Source organism: Palaemon carinicauda, unplaced genomic scaffold (genome assembly GCF_036898095.1).
Source record: "Palaemon carinicauda isolate YSFRI2023 unplaced genomic scaffold, ASM3689809v2 scaffold153, whole genome shotgun sequence".
In the NCBI taxonomy this organism is placed as follows: Eukaryota; Metazoa; Arthropoda; class Malacostraca; order Decapoda; family Palaemonidae; genus Palaemon; species Palaemon carinicauda.
This window is the reverse complement of record NW_027169070.1, coordinates 110,001-132,010: the sequence shown is the minus strand read 5'-3', so window position 1 is coordinate 132,010 and position 22,010 is coordinate 110,001. Positions and strand designations below refer to the sequence as shown.

General features: G+C 46.2%; 1 protein-coding gene across 1 annotated transcript in view; it reads left to right on the top strand.

The window, feature by feature from the left end:
- Nucleotides 1-22,010, top strand: part of LOC137635644 (E3 ubiquitin-protein ligase CHIP-like) — a 112,516-nt gene continuing 90,506 nt past the window's right edge. Inside the window, exon 1 of the mRNA XM_068368110.1 lies at nt 1-270. Within this exon, the coding sequence (XP_068224211.1) occupies nt 181-270 (90 nt within the window). The 5' untranslated portion in view covers nt 1-180. The remainder of the gene's footprint in view (nt 271-22,010) is intronic.

Below are 22,010 nucleotides of genomic sequence, written 5' to 3'. Positions count from 1 at the left end.
TCCTCCAAGAACAGACAATTCATTGCGCATCGTGTTCGTCACCACAGTCTTCCAAAGTGAATCAGCTGATCGATGTAAACAAACTCTTTGACGGATGAATATCCTCTTCGTTTGTTTTTTATTGGCTGTCCTTTGACGGATGAATATCCTCTTCGTTTGTTTTTTAGTGGCTGTCAAAGAATGACGGATGTGGATCTCAAAAACAGGGGGAACAAGTTATTCGCCACCAGGAAATACGATGAAGCCATCAAGTGTTATTCCGATGCTATCGTAAGTTTGTTAGGATTTAGCCCCCACGCCTTTTGTGATGTTACCGTGGGCAATACTAGCTAGCATAAAGGTGTCTGGTTTCAGTTCCAGTTCCATCAGAATAGATGCTCACCAGAACGTCAGCCGGGTAACCATGGCAGTGGCCTCCCCAGTAAACAGCTTAAACTCACGGGCCCGGGCGGGGATCGATCTGCTGCCATGCGAATGCTAGGCAAACACGTTACCACTGTACTAGCCAGCATAGCCTGGTATAAAGTTAATCGTACGTAGGTTGTACATTTTCAATTCAGACGACACTCAGATTCAACCATAGGACATTTATATAAGGTTGCCTTCAGATTGTGGAAGTATGAAATATGTCCAGAAGGGGATATGTGTCATTTTCCAAGTTTGTTTACAAAAACTGCTCATGCTCAGTATATTGTTTTCGCGAGTGTTGGTCCGTGGTAACTTCTGGTAATATTAGTCACACCAATTTTTATGCATTGGAGTTATATACTTAGGAGATTTTGATGTAAAGCTTGGTCAATTCAGGAAGCTTTTTTTAATTTTCTCAATTGAGGGTTTTACTATAAGTGTTAATTGCATATTGTTAAAAAATATAAATATGCTGGAAATCTCATTTGAAAATTGATGATATTCAAATGTCTATATCTTTCTTATTTCAAGATATCTTGAATCTGTTGTTCCATTATAAAGCTCATTCTATCTATGGTACTTTTCAACCCATGTGATATCGCTCATGTAATTATGATCTTAACTCCTCTATATTTGCAATTTAGTGATAAACCCTTACTGTAGAGAAGGCTCAATTGCAATGCAATCTTTTCACCATCTAAACATTTAACTTTTTACTTTTTTTACTTTTTTTACTTGTCTATAAACCTTCATCTTTTAAAATAGGGATAGGCTTAAGTCTTGAGCAGTTCTTGAATGGACAATGCCTCGTTAAGTTGCATGACCCTCTACAACCACCTTGCTAGTCCCAGGCAAAATATTAAAGTGAAGTTGAGCTCTACCTGTCTTGTGGGAAGCTTAATGGCTGGTTCTAGCTTGGCTGAAGTCATATTACCATTAAAGGTCTCAGGTTTATATGATTAGGGAGAATACAAATTAAAGAATTTGTGATTTTTTCCCCCTATGAATCACATTTCTCCTCCTTTGTATTCTCTTAGTGCTTTCAACTTGTACACTATATTGAGTAAAGTTGTACTGTATTACAGATTCCCATTTCGAACAGAAAATTTTTTCTTGTAGGAAATGACGTGATTTAACCGAATTTGACATTCATTTCAACAGCAAACAAACAGAACAACCAGTTCAACTAACTTCAAGTAGCCGAATTGAATTGGTTGTTGTTGTGGGGATGAAATGAGGGTGGAATTGGTTGTTGTTGTGGGGATGAAATGAGGGTGAAAACTGGTTAAATCAGTTATTTTCTACAGGAAAGCATATATTTTCTGTTAAAATGTTTAAATATATTGGCTCTTGTTCAAATTCCGTCCTCACTTCACTCATCAAGAACGTATGTACTGCGCACATTAACATTAGCAATGTTACGCTGACATTGCTAACGTTAGCAATGCTACGCTAATATTTTAAATAATTTTTCCATAAACCCTTTACACCATATATAAAAGGGTACAGAACATAACAAACCCACCTAACCTAGTAGTTCCCAGGTCACAGCCCCTAGCCGGGGGCAAGCCCCCGGACCCCTTCCCATGTCACAACCCCTAGCCAGGGGCAAGCCCCCGGACCCCCTTCCCAGGTCACAAACTTGTACTGACAATCGGTAATGTTGAGCTGCGCATGCTAAAAACATTTAATTGTTCCAACACGGAGTACTTACCTTGAACTACTTTCTTAGGAGTATCTGGGATCTCCTCCCAACCGACCAGAATTTTGTGTAGTTTACCCTACTCCCGTTTTCTATGCGGGGTAACCTCTGGCGGAGTGATACGCGCCATGAGGCGACCCGGGGTCAGAGAGCATGCTTGCTCAGGTCTCGATCTCCAGTAAGTTTTCTGGTCGCGTCGCGTTAACACCTCGACGCGCTCTCCTTATCCAGTGCGACCCTTTGTGTCTCACGTGGTCCCATTGTGCTCTTTCCTTACCCTTTCCTACCCTTTCCCTCTGTGTTACTGTGTCTCACTGTGCCTTACTAGTGCGTGATGGAGCATCCCCGTCGTTGTCCCGGGCCTATGGCTGGTAAATCGTGTGGCGCTTTTCTGTCGAAGCCTGAAGTCGACCCGCACTCCTTGTGTTCGTCGTGTAGGGGCAGCATGTGTTCCCCTACGGCCATGTGTCCGGAGTGCGAGTCCTAGAACGAGGTGCAGTGGGTGCGATACGGCACCAAGAAGAAGAAGGCGTCCAAGAGGTTGCCTAGGAAGCCGAGCGTCTCCTCGCCGCTTGCTTCTCCCGATGCTTTGTCAGATAGGGCTTCTCAGCCGCCTTCCCATATCCAGAGTAGGGGACGAGGTAAGTCAGTTGCGGGGAAGAGGCCTGGTCCTCCGTGGGGAGAGACAAGCCCAGGACGGAGGCCTCCGTCCCAGCGGCGATGCCCATCCTCCATCCAGAACCGCCGAGGGTATGCCGCGACAAGAAGATGCCTTCTCCACAAGCGGCACCCTCCGTCGGGGGTGCCCCTTTTCAGGCAGAGGAACATTCGACGGAGGTCCTTGGAGACGATGCGGAGGGCTCAGCGCCCGAGGTCTCGCCATACAGGAAGGTGATAGCTCTCATTAGACGGCACCACAGGCTGGACGAGCCGAAGCCCGCCACAGACGAAGACTGGCTCTCGGGCCTCAGCAGGTTGGTCGATACCCCGTGCAGTAGAGGCCCTCACTGGCACCTCCCCTGGCGAGCGATGTTAGGCTGGGCATGGCCCATATTGACAGGATAGTGGCCAGCCATGCGGACGCCCCCAAGAGTCAGAGCCCCTCCAAGCTCCTCCAGGGCCTCAAGACCCAGAAGCGGTTCTACCTCCCTGAAGGGCGCCGTGCGGGCGTTTAGGCCGTGCCTCTCGAAGGAGGTAGGAAGAGAGGCCCCCTACTCCTGCCGACGCCTCAGGTGGGGGGATGCCTCAAACGATCTTGGCAAGCAGGGCGGGACCACGGGGCGGATCCGTGGACCGTATCTGTACTAAAGGAGGGGTACAGGCTGCCCTTCCTAGCGTAACCCCCACCTCTGATCCCAGATCAACAGGCAGAGTGGTTGGCACCCAAGGACCCCTTGAGAGTAGCAGCGTTGCAGGAAGAAGAATCGGCAATGCTGGCGAAGGGGGCAGTAGAGCCAGTCAAGAACCCAGGTCCAGGGTTCTACAGCAGGCTCTTCCTGGTGGAGAAAGCGACAGGGGGCTTTAGACCGGGCATAGACCTCTCAGCCCTCAACAAGTTCGTGTGCAAGATTGACTTCAAGATGGACACACCGAAGTCGGTCCTAGCGGCCTTGAGGGAGGAGGACTTCATGATATCCATAGACCTCAAGGATGCCTACTTCCAGGTTCCTGTCCATCCCTCCAGCAGGAAGTACCTAAGGGTGAAATGGAGTACTCAAACGTTGCAGTTCAAGACCCTCTGCTTCGGACTGTCGACAGCTCCTCAGGTCTTCACGAGGATCTTCGCAACAGTTTCAGCCTGGGCACACGAACAGGGCATCCTCCTGATTCGGTACCTAGACGACTGGTTGTTGTTTTCAGCCTCAGAGGAAGTACTGAGGGAGCAAGGCGCGAAGCTCCTGCAGTTCTGCAACGTCTTGGGTATCATCATCAACCTGCAAAAGTCCCAGCCGATACCCTCCACCAGGATGACCTACCTCGGAATGGTCCTAGACTCCTGGTTGGCGAGAGCCTTCCCCTCCGCGGAGAGACAGGACAACCTGGAACAGATCCTCCAGCCCTTCCTGTCGGGCCAGCCCAGGAGAGCCAAGGACTGGCAAAGACTGATAGGCCACCTCGTGTCGTTGGAGAAGTTAGTCCCCAAGGGGAAGCTCAAATTCAGTGGAGTGCAGTGGAACCTGAAGGAGCTCTGGAACCATGGGGACTCCCCGCACAAGATAGTCCCGGTGTCCCCGGAGACGAAGGAAGTCCTGGAGTGGTGGTACGTCAGATCGAACACCCTTAAGTGAATGCCCTTCGAAACCGACCCTCCGGAGATGCTTCTGTTCACGGACGCGTCCAAGGAGGGTTGAAGGGACCATCTCTTCGACAAGACAGCAAAAGGAAAATGGGAAGGTGAGGAGATGGGCCTGCACATAAACGTGCTAGAGATGATGGCAGTACAAAGGGCGTGCCTAGAGTTCATCCAGCTGCTCCGGGGAAACACTGTGGCGCTGATGTGCGACAACGCCACGGTGGTGGCCTACGTGAAAAAGCAAGGAGGACTGAAGTTGAAGGAACTGTGCAGTCTCACGATGGAGTTCCTAGAATGGGCCGAAGTAGAGCAAATCAAAATCTCAGCCAGGTTCATTCCGGGGAAGAGAAACGTCCTGGCCGACGGCCTCAGCATGATGGGTCAAGTGGTAGGTCCGAGTGGTCCCTGCACCCAGAAGTGGCCAAGTCCCTCATTCAGAAGTGGGGCTCGCCGGTGATAGACCTCTTCGCCACGAGACTGAACGCACAGCTCCCCGTGTTTTGTTCTCCTGTGCCAGATCCAGCAGCAGCCTTTGAGGACGCCTTCCAACACCCTTGGGACAACCTTGACGTTTACGCCTTCCCTCCCTTCGGGATGCTCAGACAGGTCCTCAACAGGGTAAGACGGGCGGACAACCTGTGGATGACTTTGGTAGCGCCCTGATGGCCGGAGAGAGAGTGGTTCATGGATCTAAAGGAACTGGCTCGCCTTCCACCTTGTCCTCTTCCAGACAGACCAGACCTTCGCCGGCAGCCTCACTTCCAAAGGTTCCACGAAAACCTTCGGCCCCTCCGCCTTCACGCGTGGAGGTTATCGAGCGTCTCCTGAGGAAGGAAGGATATTCATCGAGGACGGCATCGAGGATGTCAGGGTACCTGAGACGTTCGTCAGTCGCGGTATACCAGGCGAAGTGGGCTACCTTCACTAAGTGGTGCTCCTCGAAGAACATCAGGCCGTTAGGGGCCTCCATTCCCGAGATAGCAGACTTCCTGGTCTGCCTTAGGGACGAAGTGGGTACTTCCATGCCAGCCATCAAAGGAGTCTGGGCGGCCCTGGGACAAGTCTTCCTCCTGAAGGGCATCGACTTAGGAGCCTCCAGACATATCTCGATGCTCATCAAGAGCTTCGAGCAGTCGTGCCCCCCACCAGGCCGTTAGAGTGCCCCAGTGGGATGTGGCTAGGGTACTGAAGATGCTTTCGGAACCTCCCTTCGAGCCTCTCAAGGACATCTTAAACAAGGAGCTCACCCTCAAGACGGTCTTTCTGTTAGCTCTGGCATCAGCAAAACGAGTACGTAGGTGAGATTCATGGGCTGTCTTACAAGGTCTCACACTTAGAGGGATGGTGAGAGGCTACCTTTGGATTCTTACCCTCCTTCGTAGCCAAGACGCAGAATCCAGCTGTTTGGGACCCCAAGTTTGAAGGATTCTCAGTGCCAGCTATCCCTTGTTCGGACAACCCGAGGGACTTGCTTCTGTGTCCAGTCAGGGCGGTACGTAAATACTTCAAGAGGACGGCCAAACTTCGCCCCGAAACCAAGAGTCTGTTCGTCTCTTCGGGACTGGTAAAGAAGCCAGTCTCCAAAAATACGATCTCCTTCTGGCTGCGGCAGGTGATCTTGAGAGCTTACAGTAGTGCAGGGGTTCCTCTTCCGGGGACGCCTAGACCCCACGACATTAGAGGACTAAGTACTTCGTTGGCCTTTGAGAAGAACATGGCAGTGGGCCAAATCCTGAGGGCAGGTACATGGTCTAGTTAGTCAACCTTCACAGCTCACTACTTAAAGGATTGTTCGAGGAGGTCCCTGGACGGATTCTCTTTCGGTCCCGTCATTTCCGCGCTCCAAAAGATTTAAAGGTGTAGCCCCGGGAAAACCACGGGCTGTAAGTCCAAGAGACACAGGTTTCTTCCTTACCCATCTTTTCCCCTATTACCTTCCCTGAAATGACCCTAAAATCCTCTAACTGCCATGGGATACACTGTCAGTAGAAGAATACATCTCCAAGGATTTTTACAGAGGTGAGTTACTTAGACACTAAGATAGTTTTTTGAGTAGTTTTCCCTATTTCTCGTGTTTTCCTTTGGGGGTCAGCAGAACCTAGCCTCCTATCTAGGTTCCTTTTCTCTCCTCATCATGGTCTCTGGGTCCTGAGGGACACTCCCACCTCCTAAGGTATAAGTCTCCTAAGAAAGTAGTTCGAGGTAAGTACTCCGTGTTGGAACAAATCACAAATTTTAAGTAATTTGCATTTTTCCTAACAGTACTTACCTCGAACTACTTTCGGGTTATGGCCCGCCCATCCTGCCCCGAGTGCTTTACAGAACTTAGTAGAAACCTATCTGTCAAAAACTTAGTAGAAACCTATGTCAAAAACTTACTGGAGATCGAGACCTGAGCAAGCATGTTCTCTGACCCCGGGTCGCCTCATGGCGCGTATCACTCCGCCAGAGGTTACCCCGCATAGAAAATGGGAGTAGGGTAAACTACACAAAATTCTGGTCGGTTGGGAGGAGATCCCAGATACTCCTAAGAAAGTAGTTTGAAGTAAGTACTGTTAGAAAAAATACAAATTACTTAAAATTTGTGATTTTTAAACATTTAAACTTACCCGCTGGTTATAAAATAATAGGTTTATTCTTCTGTCCGGCAGAAATTCAAAACTCGCAGCAATCGCATAGATATGCCAGGTATACACTAGCGCCACCACGGAGCTAGGTCGAACTATTCCTTCTAGCACCAGATTTTCTTCTGCCCCCATATTGGCAACATAGAAAGAATTTCACTCGTGATTAACCTGTATTTTTAGCAGTATACAGTATTGGTGATGTACAGTACTCTTATTTACGGGTTTTAGCATTCGCTTATTAGGTTTTGTTTGATATTTTATCGCTATGTTATAGCTTAAAAGGTAGGATTAAAAATTTTTCAACCTATTTTTAACTAACAAAAGCATTATGGCGATAGGTAAACATCACGCCTCATTGATGACGTCACAGTCATATGACATACTGTAAGCTTGAGTATGACTTGCATTTTCTTTCTTTTTCTACAAAGAATGATAAGTTAATACTATCTTACAAAGTATATAGTTATATAAAATAAAAGGATTATGTTATTTTAAGAAAATTTTTGTCCTTTTGGTATGCTTTCTTTGGATAATCTTCGATCTGTTTTAAAGATTATCTAGCGTTCAGTTTATTTATGCTACGCAGTCCTCAGCCTATCGTTACAGTATTACTCTTTGTATCGATATTTATGAAAAGTACATTTTTCTTTAAAAACTGAATTTTTTAAGTTGTATTAGATAAAAGGAATATGTCATTTTCCAATTATATTGGTCCTTTTAGTATTTTTTCTTTAGCTGATCTGTTTACAAAGATTAAAGAAATTTAGCGTTCAGTTAATTTTTATACCATGTAGTATTCATGACAATCTATATAGTCTCACGATTCTTTGTATCGTTGTTTACTTATTCGTTTTTGGAATACTAAATTTTTTCGTATAATATTTATAAATGTTCAAGTTGTTAAATGTGACTATTCGTCTTTTATTGGAACCCCTTAACGATAAGGGTTGGTTTAAATATATAGATATATTCTTAATTCCTATATCTATTCATTTAATATTTTAATATTTTGTATAAAATATTTTGTTACATTTTATATAGGATTCAGTGACTATTGCATTCCCATTCAAGCCCTTGACAGAATAGTAAGATCTCCCTCTACGGGCGTGTCGTCTTTTGGTTTCATACCAAAGAGTTAAAAATGAAAATTTTCAGTGCTAAATTAGTGCAGTGAATTTTATTCAATACAGTGGAGGGTGCTTATGTTCGGACCTGTTGTTATCCTAGCCTTAGACCTCTTTCAAGCTCCCAGACCCATGGGAGAAGTAAAGTCAAGTGGCAAATGGAAGCGAGAGGCGTAGCCTGGTGCCTACCATCTTGTAAGACCCGAGCAGAAGTCCCCTCGAGCGTTTTCTGTTGACGATTCCCAGAACACTCGCCCTCGCCGTAGGTAAGGCGAGGTAAAAGTGTTTTCTAACATTAAGCGGCCAAGCATGAGCGTCTGCCTTTCAGGCGCGTGACAAGTGCCAGGCAGTTGAATATAATGGCGCGCACCAGGCGGCTGAGCTTGATGGCGCGTTCCAAGCAGCTGAGCATGGTGGCGCTCGCCAGGTGACTGAGCGCGACGCCTCGCGCCAAGCTAAGTGTGACAACAACAGAGTGTTGGTCATCGAGCGTTCAGCAAGGCTAGCTACTAACGCTGTTGTAATAGTTTGACACGATGTTTGTAACTTAGTGCAACTTCTTGGTTTCTCTTGTTCGATGATCTACCGTTCTAGACGCGATCGGCATAGTTCCGAGCGTCTGAATCGCGAGCGTTTTTTAATCGCAAGTGTTATTGTTCTGAAAGTCACTTGGCGCCGAGCGTCAAGAGCTTGCATGGCATCAAGCTTCACACAGTTGAACTTGACATCGAGTGTCAAGCAGTTAATCATGACTCCGAACCCCAAGCAGTTGCGTGTCGTCGAGCATCAAGTAATTGAACATGATATCGCGTATCAAGCATAGCTCCAAGCGTCTAGATCGCGAGCGTCTGAATCGTGAATAGTATTGTTCCGAGAGTCATGTGACGTTGATCGCCAAGCAGTTGCTTGGCGTCTGGCTTACAGCAGTAGGACTTGATATCTACATGGCCATGAGCGTCTAGCGTTGGAACATTGTTACGCCAGGCGCTATATTAAGAAATAAATATTAACTAGAAAGATATTATGTTCTCAGACCAAGGCCTGCTTGAACTGATTCTTGATGTCTGTGGGAGAGCGAGAATTAAACCTCTTAAAGCATTGAGGTCAGAATTCAGAACATTAAGGAGTTGACTCCTAGGAAACAGAACATCTCTACCTAGTTTAGAGAATTGTAGGAGGAAGGGAGTAACTTTCAGAAACTCATGAGAGTTTTTTCTGAAGAATTTTCCATTTTATTTTGTACCTGCTGCTCCTCGTCCCGCCTTCAGAGTTTTTCGCTAAGGAAGACGTCGAAGGAGTCTCTGTTTATTATTTTAATATTATTACTAGCCAAGCTACAACCCTAGTTGGAAAAGCGAGATGCTATAAGCCCAAGGGCTCCAATAGGGAAAGATAGCTCAGTGAGGAAAGGAAATAAGGAAATAAATAAATGTTGAGAATAAATTAACTAAATCATTCTGATAAAAGTAACAACGTCAAAAAGACAATGCTGATAGGGCAGTGCAATAGCGCGTCCTCAATGCAGCATAAAGAACCTAACTGCTGATGTTGGTGCAACAGCAGGAAGTGCATTAGGGCTTTTGTAAGAAAAGGCAGTGTCCCTTTTTTGCTGTGTACGTCCTGTCAGGATGTCAGAAGTTGGCAAAGCTTTAGTTCAGACTGATACGGATCTTGTTCCTGAGTCTGGTGTTACAGTACAGGCACCGCCGCTTCCGCCAGACTGTTTTTCTGTCTGCTGAAATGCGGAGTGTTATGTAAGCGATGAGGAAGGCGAGTTCGCGATCAAAGGTTTCTACACCGGTGTCTCCTAATGTTGATCCTATTGGACTATGCTGCTGGCATGAAGCAACGGCTCGCATCTGTTATGCAGTCTTATCAGCCTGCTGTTAGCAAAGCGATGGTTCGTCATGATTCTTATCAGGACGTGTTGTCGCACAGGCGGCCTACCAGCAAGCTAAATGTTGAACAGCGTGATAAGGCTTCTATATCCCATTGAGTGTCTGCTTCTCTTGATACCAGACATCAAACGGCCAAGCGTGTCATCGAGCATTTACCTTCCAAGCGCGTCGACGATTGCTAGACAGCTAAGCGCGGCATTGGGTGTCAAGCTGAACATGATGTCGGGCATCAAGCTGAACGTGACGTTGGGCGTCAAGCTGAATGTGACGTCGAGCAACAAGCTCGTGACGTCGAACGTCAAACAAACTGTGACGTTCAACGTCGGTCACATACTGTTCAAGCTACGTCCAGAGGACAAAGTTCTCTATGGAGACTCGGAAGACTATGCTTGCAGTAAAGAAGGTCCACTGAATGATATCTTTAGATCTCCAGGATGCTTACTTCTACTTCCCCATCCATCCGAACTTCAAGCTACTGGAAGGTTCGTGTATAGGAGGTTGTCCAGTTTTGAGTTCTTTGTTCGGCCTAAGCACTACCCCTCAAATAGAGGGTGCATCTGTGAGGACATATCGTTGTTTCCTATCCTTAGACCTCTTCCAAGGAATATCCATTTGAAACTTCTTCCAGCTCCCCTTTTCCCGGAGAGAAAAAATATCGAACGATAAAGGAAACGAGAGGCTTTAGCTCCCGAGCAGTCGCCTACTCGAGCATACCTTTTGATGCCTCACAGGTCTCTCACCTTCATCATATGAAAGGTGAGGTGAAAGTTTATTCGTCGTCTTCGGATGACTCAGCACCCAGACGAGGCGGGCATCAACTTCCAGACTTCTAAAGAGGAAGATGGACACGGTCAATCAGCGTCTTTTCTTGACACCGCAAGCTTCTGGTTGTAGTCTTTCGAACAGTTCTGAGCGTTTTTTCTTTCTATCAAAGAAAAACTCTCCTATCAAACATCCTTTTAGGATGTTAGCAACTGGCAAATAACTTCAAACTCTCAGTTGCAGGACAGTGTTCTGAGCCTAGCATGGCTTCAGTTCATGCTCCTTCTCCACCATCAAACTGGTTATCGTCTTCTGGACGCTCTGCATGTTTTTTAAACGGTGTAGAAAGAGAGCTTGTGGTAGACATGACGTCTCCTGTATCACAACAGTTTGACCCTATTTTTATTACACTAGATTTGCAACAGAAGCTCTCCTTGCTCATGCTAGTTTGTCGACCTGCATATAACAAGAGAGTAGCAGACCTGGATCTTGAGTGTCGGGTAACTTCACGCCTGGACACTTAAGTGTAGTGAGCCTACTAGTCGAGATGTTCTTGATGACGAACGTCTCTACAACTCCCTAGCAAGGAGTCAATCAAACAGGCGTGACGTCGTACGTCCACGTAACAGGTCATCAAGATTCCAGCGGAACAGGACGTCCTGTAAGACGTGACGTTGGGCGTCTATCGAGACACTACATGATTCATCAAGCACAATGCAACCCCGAGCGTCAAGGAGCTCGTGACATGGTCTTGTACACGTTCCTACCATTCAAAGTGCTTTACAAGATGTTACAAGAGTTCGTCTCTCACGAGAGAACCAAGTTGACTTTAGTAGCTCTCTTCTGGCCGTCAAGAGGTTGGTTCACAGAGGTTTTGGAATGGATAGTGGACATTCCAAGAAGCCTGCCATTGAGAATAGATCTTCTCAGACAACCCCACTTGTCAAGAAACCATCTAAACCTCCAAGCTCTACGTCTGACTGCCTTCAGACTATCGAAAAACTCGCAAGATCTAGAGGATTTTCGAAGGAGGCAGCCAAGGCTATTGCTAGAGCAAGAAGAACTTCTACCATCAGGGTTTACCAATCCAAGTGGGAAGTTTTTAGAGCATGGTGTAAAGCTAACTCAGTTTCTTCATCCAATACCTCTATAGCTCAAATTGCCGATTTCTTTTTAGAGCTTAGAAGAAGGTACAATTTCTCCTCCTCAACCATCAAGGGGTACAGGAGTGTGCTAGCAACAGTCTTTAGGCATAGACATTTAGACCTCTCGAATAACAAGGACCTTCAGGATCTTCTCAGATCCTTTGAAACCTCTAAGAAACGTCAACAGGATTCACCAGCCTGTAATTTAGACGTGGTTTTAAGATTTCTTATGAGTGACATATTCGAACCTTTGAACTCTGCTTCTTTTAAAGATCTGACTTAAAAGACTTTGTTTTTAGTAAGCTTAGCAACAGCTAAAAGGGTCAGTGAAGTTCATGCTTTTAGCAAGAACATTGGCTTTAGAAACTGCAAAGCTATATGCTCCCTGCAGCTTGAATTTCTAGCCAAGAACGAACGTCCTTCTCACCTATGGCCAAAATCTTTCTAAATTGTTAACCTCCCTGATTTGGGGGGTGAGGAACTGGAGAAGGTTCTTTGTCCTGTTAGAGCACTGAGGTTCTATCTAAGACAGGACTAAAGGTTTAAGAGGCAATTCAGAAGCTCTTTGGTGTGCAGTCAAAAAGCCTGCTTTACCTATGTCTAAAAACGCCTTATCATATTTCATAAGACTTTTGATTAAAGAAGCTCACACACACTGTGGTGAGGCAGACCTTAAGCTCCTTAAAGTTAAGACTCGTGAAGTTAGAGCTGTGGCAACTTCTGTAGCTTTTAAACAAAATCGTTCTCTGCAAAGTATAATGGATACAACGTTTGGGAGAAGTAAATCTGTATTCGCATCACATTATTTTAAACGTGTTCAGACTCTATGAGGACTGCTACACTTTGGGTCCATTCGTAGCAGCGAATGCAGTTGTAGGTGAAGGATCTACCACTACTGTACACTCCCTTAATCTCTAGTACCCTTTTCCCCTCTTGGAACTTATATATAATTTTATGATTGGAGGAAATTGTTAGACAATCTTCCGCAATCTTTGACTTAGTCAGGTGGTCATTTGTTCCTTGAGAGTGCCCGGAACAAGGGTATTAGTTGAGGTCCTGTCAGCATATAGGTTATTCACCGTTTGACAGCTCCTAGAGTTCTTCAGCCCCCTGGGTGGATCGTTGGTTCTCAAAGGACAGCAGACTTAATAATGCAGAGAATCATTGAAGTCAGCTTTCTTAATAGGTACAAACCCTTAAGCTAGTTTTGTTTTTACTCTTAAGTGAAATTCCATTAATGTTGCTGTCTCTGATCCGCCACCAAGGGTGTCAATCAGCTATTGTTATATAACCAGCGGGTAAGTTTAAATGTTTAAAAATGATATTTTCGTAATAAAATAAATTTTTTAACATACTTACCCACTGGTTATATAACTTAAAATCCCACCCTCCTCCCCTCTAGAGACCCATGGGCATGAAAAATCTGTTGCTAGAAGGAATAGTTCGACCTAGCTCCGTGGTGGTGCTAGTGTATACCTGGCATATCTATGTGATTGCTGCGAGTTTTGAATTTCTGCCGGACAGAAGAATAAGGCTATTGTTATATAACCAGCGGGTAAGTATGTTCAACAATTTATTTTATTATGAAAATATTATAATAAAGAAATTAATGACTTGCTTTTATGACCCGGACAACAAAACTTGTGGGTCACCAGGGTGTTGAGACTGTGACGTCTTAACTTCTAAGAACGGCACTTGGGACACTGTAAACGTTGGGGTATTACATTATGTGATGTAAGGAAATTATCAACACGATGACGTATCAAAAAATTCCGCATGAAATTTAGCAAATGCTTTTAAATATGGAATACTGCACTGCAACCTTTACAAGTACGAAAAAAAACCATACTTGAAATAACAAAGACCTGACGAGGACAAAGGTTTCCACGGAAAAGGATTTGTTGGAAGGGGGTATGAAGAGACCACTTGAAGAGATAAGGGAAGGGGGTTGGGAAATATTAACCCCCACCCTCTGTGCAAACTTTCCATACGTATGGGTTCGTGATTGGTTAACGGAAAAACAACGGAGTCTAGAGAGTAAACATGAATGAACTAGAATGGGAAACTTGTCCAGAGCAAGTATTTATGTGAAATCGGGGCGTGACATTGTGATAACAAAATATATAAAATTAATATAGAAAGATAAAATGGAGTGTATGATAAATAATATTTAATGAGAATATAAAATGGGGTGATTTTATAAGGTATCGGATAATAAAAAGAGTAATTTATGGGTCAAACGTAATATGTATAAGAGGAATGGTAATTAAGTCAAATACTTGAATGAAGTCGAATAGTTGAATTTCGCGGGTAGAGAAGAAGAAATTCCTATTGGTGGAGGCGGAGTTTATGCGCATGTGGGAGGAGTTTATCCGCAAAAGGTCAAAACCTGCTATGTACGAACGAACGAGAGCGACTACAACCGTCCCGTAGTATAGAGAGAGAGAGAGAGAGAGAGAGAGAGAGAGAGAGAGAGAGAGAGAGAGAGAGAGAGAGATTCATTCCTTTGCGACGGGAACGAGTGTCATTTTCAAATAGAGCAGAATTTTTTCTATAGAAAAAAGTAGTTTTTTCCCTAGGTTACATTGCCCTGTAATACAGTACAATAATACTCTATATTGTATAACCTTTTTTAAATATTTAACTTAGCCGGTGAATATATAGCTGCAACTCTGTTGCTCGACAGACAACTCTACGAAAAAACTCGCCAGCGATTGCTACACAGGTTGCGGGTGTGCCCAACAGCGCCATCTGTCGACCAGATACCCAGCTCTCATGTAAACAACTACTCAATTTTCTCTCTGTCGACGTGTCGACAAGACGTACTTTACTCGCTGTTGCTAAACTGGAGTTTTTCACATCTAATTGGTGAAGTACTATATTCTAGTTTTGAGCTTTCGCTGTGCAGGGTTTTTCTTCACACAAATCCTTGAACTCTTTTTTTATATCGGATTCTTTGTTGATGACTTATTGATCGTTTTTTGGAATTTCCCTTGACCAATTCAAAATGGCTGACCCTTCACAAGTTCCCAAATTTAGGAAATGCAATGCTAGGGACTGTTCTAGGCGTCTTCCGAAGGCTTCTATCGACCCTCACACTGTTTGTTCCAATTGTCGGGATAAAACCTGTCAATTGGAAGATCGGTGTGAGGAGTGCGTTGGCCTTTCGGAATTCGATTTTATCGAATTTCAAAAGTACACACGTAGGCTAGAGAGAGATAGAGTTAGGAGAAGTTCTTCTCGTTCTATTGATGTATCCTCTCCTCATGCCCCACAACCTATTCCTTCCCCTGTAGTGGTTGCTCCTAACCCCCCTCCTGGCACTCAGGAACCATCGATGGCTGACATGATGCGTGCCATCCAGGCTCTGGGTGAGAGAGTTGAGTCCCTTGCTAGTGACCGTAATCAGCTCATGGCGGATGTTAAGGAGCTTAAGTGCCAAAGTGCAGTGGGAAGTGCTAAAGTGCCAAGTGATAGTGTTGTGGACAGTGTTGCGCTTGAGGGTTCGTCTGTTCGTGCCTGTCGTCCTCCTAGTCCGGGACCTCTTGCAAGCTCCCAAGTCCAGGAGAGAAGCAATGTCGTACGACGCATGGGTTCGAGAGGCTTTAATCAGCGAACAGACGTTCCCTCCGTGGTATCGGGCGTATCTCCCCAAGATCGCTCCTACCTACCTAAGACGAGAGAGCCCATTTATACCTCGTCGTCTGAAGGTGTTTCTCGCAAGAAACTTTGGACCAAGGTCTCGCGACCGTTAAAACGTAAATCGGTCCCTTCAGCACAAGTCCAACGGCCCGGTTGTAGCCACTGGGTCAGTTCGGACTCGTTGCCGTCATCCGATGACTGCTCACCGCCTAAGAGAGGCAAAGCGGTACCGCTTCAGACACTAACACCGTCTGTCGCCGCACCTGCTCCCGTAGACCCTAAGTGGTCTCTACTGCAAGACATGCAGTCTAAGCTTACGTCTCTGATGCAGGACTTTCATGCGGAGAAGGTTGCTGCCGTACCAGCTAGTGCAGTACCTAGCCTACAACCCTCCAAGCGATCGGTTGTGCGTCCTGTGGACGCTGAGGTAACCTTCTCACGCACACCAGTTGAGAGAGTTCCTCCACCCATGCGTTCCAGTGTGGTCTGCCAGCCGCATGTTGACGTTAAGCGACGCACGGAGGTTGCCTTTGACGTTCTGGATGTTCAACAACCGTCAGAGTTGCCTTGTTTTGACGCGGTGCGTCAACCTCCGCAACCCAGTGTGGTTTCCACTGCGCAACCCAATCAGTCTAGACAGTCTGGGGTAGACGCTGTGCGTCCCCGCGCTACCATGGTTGTTGCCAGTTCACAGACTGGGCAGCAGGTCCATGACGTTGCGTCCGGCTCAGTCACGCATGCACCAGTGCGACCGGACTCAGCGAACCAGCCGTTACCCACTCCGTTGCCGTTTCCTCATCAGTTGTCGGATGAGGAACTTTCTGATGATGATGTTGCTGCACATATAGATGAACCACAATCAGAATTGGACGAGCCTAAGTCTACTCAACCCTCTTTGGACTTTAGAAAAGTTTTGGCCATTTTCAAAGAGCTGTTTCCTGACCAGTTTGTTTCTGTGGCTCCTCGTTCTCTGCCTTCAGAGTTTGTTTTAGGCATGCCTTCTACCACTCCTGCCTTTACTAGACTCGTCCTCGCACGCTCGTCCAAGAGAGCTTTGCGGGTGATAGGAGACTGGTTACAGTCCAAGAAGAGTTTAGGGAAGACAGCATTTGCTTTTCCCCCTGCTAGACTCTCTTCTAGATCGAGCGTCTGGTATGCCACGGGAGAAGTTCTCGGCTTGGGAGTTCCTGCCTCTGCCCAGGGCGACTTCTCAAGTCTTGTAGACTCTCCCCGCCGCCTTGCCATGAGACGCTCAAAGATTTGTTGGTCATCATCGGACCTGGACCACCTTTTGAAAGGAATCTTTAGGGCCTTTGAAGTTTTTAACTTCTTAGACTGGTGCCTAGGAGCCCTAAGCAGGAAGATCTCTTAGACAGACAAAGAGACTTCTTTGCTCATTATGTCCTGCATGGACAAGGCCGTCCGTGATGGGTCTAATGAGGTTGCTGCATCATTTGTGTCCGGAGTCCTAAAAAAGCGAGAATCTCTCTGCTCATTCCTTTCTGCTGGAGTTACACCGTGCCAGAGATCTGAGCTTCTCTTTGCTCCTCTTTCCAAGTGCCTATTTCCAGAAGTCCTGATAAAGGAAATAGCCGCTTCGTTAGTGCAGAAGGACACTCACGATCTTGTTGCTTCCTCAGCTCGCAAAGCTCCCCCTTTGCCTACCTTGTCAGCTAGACCAAGGATGGACACTCCAGCGTCTCGCTTTATTCCGCCCTTTCGTGGCAGAGCCTCCAGCAGAGGAGGTGCTCGTGCCGAAGGGAAGCGAGGGAAGAAGAAAGGATCCAAGTCCTTTAAGGGCAGAGTCTGACTGCCCGCAACTTCAGACAGCAGTGGGAGCCAGACTCAAGAACTTCTGGCAGGCCTGGGAGAAGAGAGGCGCAGATGCACAATCTGTGAAGTTGCTCAGAGAGGGGTACAAGATCCCTTTTGTACGAAAACCCCCTCTAGCAACGTCTCCCATCGATCTCTCTCCCAGGTACAGAGAGGAAGAAAAGAGACGAGCCTTGAAACGGGAAGTGTCTCTTTTGCTAGAGAAGGGAGCGGTGGTCAAAGTCTCGGACCTTCAATCTCCGGGATTCTACAACCGCCTCTTCTTGCTTTCAAAGAAGACAGGAGGGTGGAGGCCGGTGCTAGACGTCAGTGCGCTGAATGTCTTTGTCACAAAGACGACGTTCTCCATGGAGACCACAAAGTCAGTCTTAGCAGCGGTCAGAAGGGAAGACTGGATGGTCTCTTTAGACCTAAGGGACGCCTACTTCCACGTCCCCATCCACCCAGACTCCCAACCTTTTCTGAGATTTGTTTTCGAAAAGGTGGTCTACCAGTTTCGGGCCCTGTGTTTTGGCCTAAGCACAGCTCCTCTCGTGTTTACGAGGCTGATGAGGAATGTAGCCAAATTCCTCCATTTATCGGATATCCGAGCCTCCCTTTATTTGGACGACTGGCTTCTCAGAGCCTCTTCCAGTCGTCGCTGTCTGAAGGATCTAAAGTGGACTCTAGATCTGACCAAGGAATTGGGTCTCCTTGTCAATTTGGAAAAGTCGCAACTGGTCCCATCCCAAACTATTGTGTATTTAGGGATGGAGATTCACAGTCTAGCTTTTCGGGCTTTTCCGTCGGCCCCCAGAATAAGTCAAGCCCTGTTATGCATCCAGAACATGCTGAAGAAGGAACGCTGCTCAGTCAGGCTGTGGATGAGTCTGGTAGGGACGCTATCATCCCTGGAACAATTTGTGTCATTAGGAAGACTACACCTCCGTCCGCTTCAATACCATCTAGCTTTTCACTGGAAAAAGGACAAGACGCTAGAAGCGGTCTCGATCCCCATTTCCGAAAAGATGAAGTCTTGTCTGACTTGGTGGAAGGACAGTATCAACTTAAGAGAGGGTCTTCCCCTGGCTGTTCAGACTCCCAACCACGTTCTCTTCTCGGACGCATCGGACGTGGGCTGGGGCGCGGCATTAGACGGTCGGGAATGTTCAGGACTGTGGAACTCGAGTCAGAGGATCATGCATATCAACTGCAAGGAGCTGTTGGCAGTACATCTGGCCTTGAAAAGCTTCGGGTCTCTCCTTCGAGGCAAAGTGGTGGAAGTGAACTCAGACAACACCACTGCCTTGGCGTACATCCCCAAGCAAGGAGGGACCCACTCACTGACGTTGTACGAGATCGCAAGGGACCTGCTCATCTGGTCAAAAGGTCAAGACATCTCACTAGTAACGAGGTTCATCCAAGGCAACTTGAATGTCATGGCAGATTGTCTCAGTCGGAAAGGGCAAGTAATTCCAACAGAATGGACCCTCCACAAGGATGTATGCAAGAGACTTTGGGCCACTTGGGGCCAACCAACCATAGATCTCTTTGCAACCTTGCTGACCAAGAGGCTCCCAATTTATTGCTCACCAGTCCTGGACCCAGCAGCAATACATATAGATGCCTTTCTCCTAGATTGGTCACATCTAGATCTCTACGCATTCCCACCGTTCAAGATTGTCAACAAGGTACTGCAGAAGTTCGCCTCTCACGAAGGGACAAGGTTGACGCTAGTTGCTCCCCTCTGGCCCGCGAGAGAATGGTTCACCGAGGTACTTCGATGGCTAGTAGACGTTCCCAGAAGTCTTCCTCTAAGGGTGGACCTTCTACGTCAGCCACACGTAAAGAAGGTACACCAAAGCCTCCTCGCTCTTCGTCGGACTGCCTTCAGACTATCGAAAGACTCTCGAGAGCTAGAGGCTTTTCGAAGGAGGCAGCCAGTGCGATTGCTAGAGCAAGGAGAGCATCCACCCTTAGAGTCTACCAATCGAAGTGGGAAGTCTTCCGAGACTGGTGCAAGTCAGTCTCTGTATCCTCGACCAGTACCTCTGTAGCTCAAATAGCTGATTTTCTCTTATACCTGAGAAAAGGAAGATCCCTTTCAGCTCCCACTATCAAGGGCTACAGAAGCATGTTGGCAACGGTCTTCCGGCATAGAGGCTTAGATCTTTCCAACAATAAAGATCTTCAGGACCTCCTTAAGTCTTTTGAGACCACTAAGGAGCGTCGTTTGGTTACACCTGGTTGGAATTTAGACGTGGTACTAAGATTCCTCATGTCAGACAGGTTTGAGCCGCTACAATCAGCCTCCCTGAAAGATCTCACTTTAAAGACACTTTTCCTGGTATGCTTAGCCTCAGCTAAAAGAGTCAGTGAGATTCATGCCTTCAGCAAGAACATCGGATTTTCGTCAGAAAAAGCCACATGTTCGCTACAACTTGGTTTTCTAGCCAAAAATGAGCTGCCTTCTCGACCTTGGCCTAAATCGTTCGATATTCCCAGCTTATCGGAGATTGTAGGCAATGAACTAGAAAGAGTCTTATGCCCTGTGAGAGCTCTTAAGTTCTATTTAAAGCGCACTAAACCTTTACGAGGCCAATCTGAAGCTTTATGGTGTTCAGTTAAGAAACCATCTTTGCCTATGTCAAAGAATGCTTTATCCTACTTTATCAGACTGTTAATACGAGAAGCTCATTCACATCTGAGTGAGGAAAACCAAGCTTTGCTTAAGGTAAGGACACACGAAGTTAGAGCTGTTGCAACTTCCGTGGCCTTTAAGCAAAATAGATCTCTGCAAAGTATCATGGACGCAACCTATTGGAGAAGCAAGTCAGTGTTCGCGTCTTTTTATCTAAAGGATGTCCAGTCTCTTTACGAGGACTGCTACACACTGGGACCATTCGTAGCAGCGAGTGCAGTAGTGGGTGAGGGCTCAACCACTACAATTCCCTAATTCCATACCCTTTTATTCTTTCTCTTGAAATGTTTTTAATGTTGTTTTTTGGGTTGTCCGGAAGGCTAAGAAGCCTTTCGCATCCTGGTTGATTTGGCGGGTGGTCAAAGTCATTTCTTGAGAGCGCCTAGATTAGGGGTTTGATGAGGTCCTGTTGTATGGGTTGCAACCCTTGATACTTCAGCTCCTAGGGGTCGATCAGCATCCTAAGAGGATCGCGAGGCTCCGTAAGGAAGACGTACTTAAAAGGCAGAGTAATTGTTCAAGTCGACTTCCTTACCAGGTACCTATTTATTTTGTTTTTGTTATTTTGATAACTTCTAAAATGAAATAAAAAACTCTTAGCTCATAAAATGTAAACATATATTACTGGTCTCTACCCACCATCCTGGGTGTGAATCAGCTATATATTCACCGGCTAAGTTAAATATTTAAAAATGATATTTTGATTATAAAATAAATTTTTGAATATACTTACCCGGTGAATATAAATTAAATGACCCTCCCTTCCTCCCCAATAGAGACGCAGTGGGACGAGGAGAAAATTGAGTCTTTGTTTACATGAGAGCTGGGTATCTGGTCGACAGATGGCGCTGTTGGGCACACCCGCAACCTGTGTAGCGATCGCTGGCGAGTTTTTCCGTAGAGTTGTCTGTCGAGCAACAGAGTTGCAGCTATATATTCACCGGGTAAGTATATTCAAAAATTTATTTTATAATCAAAATATCATTTTTCTCAATAACTTTATAAGGTTAATTACAGAAACTTTACTTATTTTCCCTTTTCTACTACATGACATACAAACTCTCGTCTTTTAAATATGGAGATTTCCTATACTTCGGCACCATCTGGAATCAGTCATTTGAAATGGAGAACAAGCAGTTATCCGACTGGAGAGGATGTGGGGCAAAGCCATGCTCCCCTCACTTTTGGTTCTCTGTTCACTTTTGCTCCGACCATTATGGCGTAAGGATGTTCTGCAGCACTTAACTGACTGTTGATGCTTTTCTCTTCAGTGTGGTCGTTTGTAACTATGGAATGGAAGCAAAAACTTCATGTTTGCTTGGAGAAGGGCGAACACTGCAACTGCTTCATGACAAAGCTGTGTATAGACCAGCATTCCCTCTGTGCTTTGTACTGTTGTCATACTTGTTAGTAGGCATTCCCTTGCGCTGAGTGTCAATCGTGGCTTACATTGTTGTGGCAGGCATATACCCAGAAGTGGAAGAATTGTTTTGGGTGTTCATTGGAGTTGGACTAAGTAACGCCCCAGAAGACACCAGTGAAGGCTGCTGTCACCATTGTCTTCTTGAAGGCGTGGGGGAGTCTGCTGCTGCCACCCCTGGATCGGTACCCGGGGAGTAAACCTCAGGGGTCAAGAGAGTGCAGATCAACATCAGCATCCTTTTCAGGCTTTGTAAGTTTGCCAGGAACCCATAGTGTTTGCCGCTTCCCTTCGGAGGCTGAAAGATCTTTGTTGCTGACCGTGCAGGCTGCTGAAGAAGAATTTGATCTAGGGAAAGCTTGGGCTTCCCTGTGTTTTTCAGGTAGGCCTTCCATGACTATTTTGAGGGAGGTGGTAGCTAAGGCTGCCTCTCCCCTAGTACCCATGTGCAAGTTTATGATCTTGTGGATCCTGCG